This window comes from Trifolium pratense, linkage group LG6, assembly GCF_020283565.1.
Source record: "Trifolium pratense cultivar HEN17-A07 linkage group LG6, ARS_RC_1.1, whole genome shotgun sequence".
In the NCBI taxonomy this organism is placed as follows: Eukaryota; Viridiplantae; Streptophyta; class Magnoliopsida; order Fabales; family Fabaceae; genus Trifolium; species Trifolium pratense.
Window position 1 is genome coordinate 38,564,326 of NC_060064.1, and position 7,623 is coordinate 38,571,948.

Consider the following 7,623-nt stretch of genomic DNA (forward strand, 5'->3'; position numbering starts at 1 on the left):
TTAATTAGATATACAGTATACTTATGGGAGAGCCTACTTATGGAACTAATTGCAATTTTAATATATTTCAAGATAAATATGAGATACAATTTTGGGAAAATGTTCCGGGAGATATTTTTAAGCGTGCAGTAATTTTCCAGTGTAAGGAACCGAACATGTCTCATCGTGTTACCACTCTCAAACAACATCACATCGTAACTTCCGAAACAAACAAACATGGTTTCACTACGCTTCCCATTCATCTTTTCTAACCCCAAACCACCTCAAAATCCTCGCCGTTTCTCCAAATTCACCGCCGCAGCTGCCTTCGCCGGAGCCACCGCAGCATTCGTCGCTGTCTCTTCCAATGACCGCCACCGTCTCTTTCTCCAGAATGCATTGAATTCTTTAATCTCTTCTGATAACACCTCGCCTCTTTGGGGTTGTCTCAGTTTAGCTGACAGTGGTGTTCCAATTGTTGACTCAAGGACTGGATCCTCATTTCCTTCTGTTCTAGAAGCTTCTCAGAAACTTTGTGGAATTGGGTTGCGAAAGAAATGCATTTTGGGTTTGAAGAACATTGATGTATATGCATTTGGTAAGTTACTTCATAAAAATAAATCCTTTTTTGTCTACTCATTTTACTAGTTGTAGTTACCATTATTAGTATTAGTTTAATTTATTTATTTATAGTATTAATCTGGTAATCTAGAGTTCGGCCGCGAAGTAAGTAAAGTCGGATACAACATTGTTTCTACCGGGAATCGAATTCGGGTTCTCTGAACAATTCATCCTAGATGAGCTTATTAACCACTTTGAGGCTAATGTCTTGGTTAGTGTTAGATTGAAATTCTGAGTGTTAGAATTATGTTATTTGTTTTTTCAGGTGTTTATGCTGATGATGAGGAGATAAAGAGGTATCTTTCTGAAAAATATGGGAAATTTTCGGCTTCCGAATTGAAAGGGAATAAGGAGTTTACTGAAGATCTTTTGGAAAATGATATACATATTACAGTAAGGCTTCAAATTGTTTATGGAAAATTGAGCATTCGTTCTGTGCGTAGTGCGTTTGAAGAGTCTGTTGGAAAAAGACTGCAAAAATATGGGGGATCAGATAATAAAGAATTGCTTCAGAGGTGAAATTGTGCTGCATTTCATAGATTGAGAATTAAACATAATATTTACTACTTGTGTAGAACTTGTTATGAAGTTGTAGAAGTTTTTGCTGTACAATAAGCATACATGTGGATGTCACTATAACACTTGAGAGGTCTCTTTAAGTTTCCTTTGTTTGTCGTGGATATCTATATCCTTTTGTGCTTTAATAAATTAAAAGCATTTTATAATTGTTACGAAGATTTTATGCGAAGTGTTTAACTTTGTTAAATCATATATGAATCCAGTTGGGCGAGAATTTCATGTTGCATATTGTAGTTATGCTTGACTAGCAATGCTTTGGTGTAGGTTTACTTCACAGTTTAGAGATGAAATCAAAATACCTGGTGGATCTGTAATTCATCTCACAAGAGAGAAGGGCCATGTTCTTCGTACAACAAGTAAGATACCCTTCCCCGTGTTTGCATTTCTATCTTCTTAACTTTCAGATTTATAATGCAGGGCATACATAATCTTGTTTGTGCTTCATGAATTATTCAAATCAGGATAATTCAGGTCTTCTAAAAAGTTATTTCAGAAGATTCAGTTGAGAAATCATGCATCTGTTTCATATATTTTCTTCCTTCTTCAACTAGTACTGAGTCTAAGTCTAACTAAAGAAATGTCAAGTACGAGTACAAAACAAATCATTTTTAATCATATGAACTTATAAGCTATAAGTTCAAAAATTTGTCTTGCCAAACAGACCCTCAGTCTCTTTTGCTTGATATTATTCTTGTTGATGTTACATTGCAAACAAGAGTCTTTGACATTAATAATGTCTTGGTTGTTGTAGTTGACGGAGAGGAAGTAGGAAGCATCCAAAGTAAACTCCTGTGTAGATCAATCCTAGATTTATATGTTGGCGAGGAACCATTTGATAAACAGGCCAAAGAAGAAATAGAGCTCAACATGGCTTCTTACCTCCAAAGTTAGACTGCTAAATAAAAATCCTCTGTAAGACATGGGTTCAATCCTTGCTAATTCCATGCCTCTAGTAATTTTTGTTCGATATCGTGTAAGTTATTTAATCTCGTTAATGTATCCCTTGGGCTTCAAGATTGCTATACCATAAATTTATTCATATCTTATTACTATTACTATCCCTTATGCTTGCAACTTTTTTGAGCTTTTACTATAAGTTGTGATTGATTTTCCCTCCCCCACCACTCGTAAATATAACATCTTGGTTAGAGGACCACTTTGTTCTTGACGTTTGAGTTTCCGGAGACCTTCTAATCCCACTAAAATAGGTGTTATTAGTACATATTAAGGTTTCATGCATCAGTACTTTATGTTCATAACTTTCTTTATTCACCAAGACATGTATGTTCTTGGTTTCTACTCTTTGATAAGAGTGCATGCCAGGTTTGATAATAGATTGCTGGCTGGCTATCAGGTTGAGAAAATTAGTGGAGAAAAGCTAACAGAAGTTATAAACTTACAATTTATACGGTGAGTGTTGAACACTTCTATCATCATCTCTTCCAATCGAATGATAATTTTTGAGTGAAATCCTATTTTATGTGTAGTTCATTAAAACATGAGACGATAAAAGAGGATTCCATTAAAAAATTCCCACTCAATTGGAAGAGATAACAAAAATACTTCTAGTGTGCTAATTTGCAAGAGAGATGATTGAAGCGTGATAAAAGCGGCCAAGTACACTACTTTTGAAAACATATCCCTACTATTTGAAAACCTGTCGTTTCCCTTTGGTTTTATTGCATACTTATGTACATAATAAACAAGATGATTGTTCATTTGACACCAAGCATTGGAAATACCATCTTGGTTATCTAAATGTTAAATCTAATAAGACTAGAAGGAAAAACAACATAATGAAATAATGAATCGTGACACTTTTTTTTAAACATTACTGGTTGCTACTTGCTACTAGTTGTTTCAGTTAACTTTTTGAAAGAGAACTTTATCAATATGAGAGTAAATGGTCTCTGAGTCACAGTATGCTTCATAGTAGAAACTCTTGGCCACCATTAGGAATGAATTCTTGATATTGGAGTGCAAGCTATTTGGAGAATTTTGAAGCACCAGTTGCACAAGTTCTCGCATTTCTGACTCTATTTGGCGGTTATTGATGCTAGTATGCGCCTGTAAGTAACAGAAATGTAAAAAAATCTGGATTTAGATGTTGGAGTATTGAATGAGCCAAGTCATGATGATCTTGCACTTCAAATATTTTTATTTGAATTTTTCACCTTATTATTTAACTTGTATTTAAGTCTCGTCATGGATCTTAATCTACGCATAAAACTAGTACTTTTTCTAGCAAAAAGGCATAACATATGTATTTAGTCTAAATTTAGACCAAATAGATACGCCTTTTTTGCTTATATTTAAGTCCGGAGGTAGTATTCTTTACTGACCTTGTTGCTTTGGCAATTACGGAGACTAGTACAGACTCTGTTAGTGACTTCAAGCAATTTCTGGTACTGAGGATTGAACTGTAGTTCTTCTGACCAATAGCCAGTAGTTAAATTTATGATTTGCACAAGTAGTTCTGCTTCTCTTTCAGATATGTTTCCTTCATCATGCCAGCTTGAAAGCCAACTTTGCCACTGATTATTTAACAAAATGAAAAGCTTTAGGAAAAAAAATTCTAAAGTTCTTCCTATTTGCTATTCTAAAGTTTTACATGTTTCATTTGACTGAAACTTGGCTCTAGCTGTGTTCAAACAAAGTTATAACTTCAAAAGCATATGAAGTTACAAGCCTCAAAAGAATTTTTTTCCACTCACCATTTGATTCAAATAACGGGAATTTTCTTGGTCATGATGCATAAACATTTGGAGGCCAAGCTGATTAAGAGTTGTCAGCAAAACTCCCAGGAGTTTCTCCTCTCTCTGGTTCTTGTTTAACCACCTGCCACAAATTACACATGCACGTTCAAAACATTTTATTGCATAAGTCCGTGGTGAAATTTGATGTCTACGGAGAGTTATTAACCAAAGTTCGAATTTTATAAGGATATTAGATGTTTAGTACTAGGTATGAGAATGGCAATATGTTTACCTGTTTGAGTAGTCTCCTCCAGTAATGTATTTATTGAACTTATCTACAAATGTGCTCCTAGTTTCTTCATCTTTGGAATGTGACTTCAGTGTTCGGAGCAAAGCTGCTGTTTTAGTCCATGCAAGTCGCTCTAGCGACCTCTCAGGCTCAAATATGCTGGCTGCTGCTACAAAATAAGCAAACAGAAGGCTCTTTTTGCTCAATCCAAACCCTTCTAGTTCTGATTCCATATACCACCTGTAACATATATATTTGCCATTGCAAATATTGGAAAGTTCATTAGTTGTTGCTTTCATTCAGTGAAGCATGTAAGATAGTGTTCTCTGGTTATTAGTCTTACCTTTGAATTTCTTCTTCCCATTCTTTATAATGCACTGCTTGACAGTTGTTGTAATCCAATTTTGCAAGCTCAAGATAAACATCATTGTTCACATATGGCATCCTATCAAAATCCAGTAATTTCATTTGCCACTGACACTACTTAAGTCACATAAATAATTTTATATATATATTAATATATCTCTAACATGTCCTTTATGCATCGAGTATTAAACTCCAACTCTTTTTGACATTAAAGACTCTGGTACTTTGTCAGAAGCTATTAGGTGAAAGTGAAATAGTTATCAGTAAATGATCTCAGTCTTTGATGAAGATCAAGCAATAGAGATACTAAGTTTTCGATTAGTCGAAACTAAGATCAAACAGTTAAGAATAAGGGATAAGACTGAAGATACCTGTAAAGGGTCTTGCCAATCCAAACATCATTTTCGCCACCATAATGTTCAAGGTAAAATCTTGTCTCCAACCGGGGTAAGCTAGCATACCAGGGAACATCCAGAGCATAACCAACCTGTAAAGTGTTTATCGCAATGTTAATGAGCTAAAATTCTCAACAGAAATTCACGGATCCTCATTTATTTTTTTTTGACAACCACTGATCCTCATTTTATTTCTTGTTTTTTACTGCATACATACATAAGAAATGTTAGCAATACAGTGACACATTTTTTGGTTAGAATGTACATTGTCACATAACTTGAAGAATGAGTTTTATGCCAGTCATGAATTTCAACTAATAATAGTGTTTTGAAAAGAGTATCTTACAAAGTGTGTTACTGTATTGATTTATATGCATATAAAGTAATTAACTACATGTTTGGTATCACAATGAGTTTGTCAGAATCGCAGTAAGTCACTGTGATTATGATAAACTTTGAGGTTAGTAGAACTGAAATTAGAACTCACCTCGCCAGCTAAATCTTTGGTTATGATCCATTTATCTAAGAGCTCATTATCATCACGTTTCTTAGTTAAAAATTTGGCTGAGAAGTTCTTGGCATCCTCAAGAATCTTCTCTCCTTTAAATAGCACTTGAGAAGCTCTATACAGATTGAACATGCCTGTCACAGCTTGGTTTAACTGTCCAGGAAAGCAGAAGAATTGACCACTTTTCTCAAAATGCTTGAAAACATCTGCCAAATTAGGGATCAAAGTTAAACCTTTTATTCATCTGTGAAGATCATATATATATATATATATATATATATATATCACTCTTCACTCACCTGCTGAAACTTGGTGGCCATGCAACCTTAGCAGTCTAAATCCCATTGCTGTGTCATCTATATCTTGAACCTCTGAATTTCTTGCCCAGCAAATACCCTTCTCAGTCCAATATCTGAAAATTAGTGAATAATTATATAGAAGACAATGCATGTATATTTTCTCACATTTACACATTTTTTTTCAAGTATTTGCAATGGTAAATCAACTTATCCTATGTACCTTGACACATAATTCACACAGTTCTCAATCTCTTGCTGAAAATATCTTGAAACTCCAAGGCGTTCTAGCCGATCGACAGCCCACATGTGTTCAAACAAATCCACCGGGAAGACATTCGGAACTGGCAAAATAAATAAATAAATACTCTCTTCAAACTCAATTATAAACAAAAATAACTAATTGTACGTAGATTAAGAAAAGCGGTGACCAGGGTTCGAACCCTAGTACTCCCACTATTTCACTTTAAAAGTGAAATTCTAGCTACTAGGCTACTTGACCAAAAAAGAAAAACGCCCCAATATTATTTTATTGGAGAAATAAGCATTAATTTGGCAAGAAAAGCTTACCTCCTCCATTGAACTTGTTAACAATTTTGGCTAAGTAGTTGAGAGCATTTTCATCTTTGGTTTGCATAAGAGCAAAAGCTGTAGAGGATGGAGAGAACAAGAATGATCCATCTTGTGATTGCAGCTTTAGAAGTTGTTTCCAATCCAAATTTTGCATTCCCTCTAAACTATGAAGCAATGTTGTGGGCACCTTGTGCAACACCTCTCTTGGTATTCTATTATCATATAATACGTTACGTTACTAATAACCATTTTACAACTGTGTTACATAGTATAATACGTTACGTTAATGTAATAAGAATACATACTTTTTGAGTTTTTGGTCTCTCATTGCAAATATATCTTTTATGATAGGAGAATCATCTGGTACTTGAATGTTCAAACTTTTAGCTATATTGAGAAGAGAAGGGAAAACAACTTCAAACCCTATTGGCATGTGCTCTAAATTCTCATCCTTAACCTTGTATAGATTTTCCACAAAAAATTTCATTCCTGTAATATCAATATGCATGCACAATTAGAACTTGATTAAAATTGGTAAAACTTTTTAGTAAAAAAAAAATGGTAAAACTTTATTTTGATCTCCAATAAAAATATACTCATTTTTAGTTCTTTACCAAATTTAATTTTTTAATAAATGTTTATGAAACTAAAATTAACTCTTATAAAAATATTGTGCTATATATCAAATGAATATTGTGTTTGCCTATTTTTATAGGGATAATAAAAAATAAATTTAACTCTTAAACAAGGCCTTAAACTAATGTCTGTTTAATAGTCGTTTTTTTAACTATATTATTGGTGCGAAATATCCACCATTATTGTTCGCTGAAAACTAACTCTGTCATCCAACCAAATATTTACTTTGCAAAAATAATGTAAAATAAGGGGCACAAAACAAAATAATGCATAAAACAATGAAAATTTTCCATGTTATGTACAAAATTACCCTTTTCACACTTCTTAGGGTGCATGTTCCATGATCTTAAGGCAATAACACAAGCCAAGGTGTTGAGAATTCTATCATGGGTCAAAAATAATTCATCTCCCCATGAACCATCAGGAAGCTGATTATTAGCAATCCATTGAAGAGAAGATGGGAATTGTGGCTTATTTTCATCATCAACATTTTTCACAAGAGCAGCCCAAGCTGTGTCATAAGCTGATATGCTTATCTCTCCATCTTCCATAAACCTCAACATTAATTTCACCTTACTAACTTGCTTCCTGATCTCATTTTTCTCCAAAACCTTTAAAGTAATCAAATACTAGATGTCAAAATTAAGATTGCATGTAAGTAGAGAACAAAAGGAATAGGGGCAAC

General features: G+C 33.9%; 2 protein-coding genes across 2 annotated transcripts; one reads left to right on the forward strand and one right to left on the reverse strand.

Moving 5' to 3' along the window:
• The first annotated feature begins 55 nt into the window (after positions 1 to 55).
• Positions 56 to 2,253, forward strand: LOC123893119 (fatty-acid-binding protein 1). The gene is made up of 4 exons (XM_045943040.1): positions 56 to 577; positions 866 to 1,115; positions 1,444 to 1,535; positions 1,931 to 2,253. Exons 1-4 carry the CDS (start codon positions 217 to 219, stop codon positions 2,068 to 2,070), a joined length of 843 nt encoding a protein of 280 aa, XP_045798996.1. The 5' UTR covers positions 56 to 216; the 3' UTR covers positions 2,071 to 2,253.
• Positions 2,254 to 2,772: 519 nt separating this feature from the next.
• On the reverse strand, positions 2,773 to 7,623 carry LOC123893114 (ent-copalyl diphosphate synthase, chloroplastic). The gene is made up of 12 exons (XM_045943035.1): positions 7,249 to 7,623; positions 6,608 to 6,791; positions 6,300 to 6,514; positions 5,953 to 6,073; positions 5,733 to 5,845; positions 5,413 to 5,639; positions 4,902 to 5,017; positions 4,508 to 4,609; positions 4,168 to 4,404; positions 3,894 to 4,017; positions 3,522 to 3,713; positions 2,773 to 3,246 (listed from the first exon to the last, which is right to left on the reverse strand). The coding sequence occupies exons 1-12, from the start codon at positions 7,499 to 7,501 to the stop codon at positions 3,040 to 3,042; spliced, it is 2,091 nt and encodes a 696-aa protein (XP_045798991.1). The 5' UTR covers positions 7,502 to 7,623; the 3' UTR covers positions 2,773 to 3,039.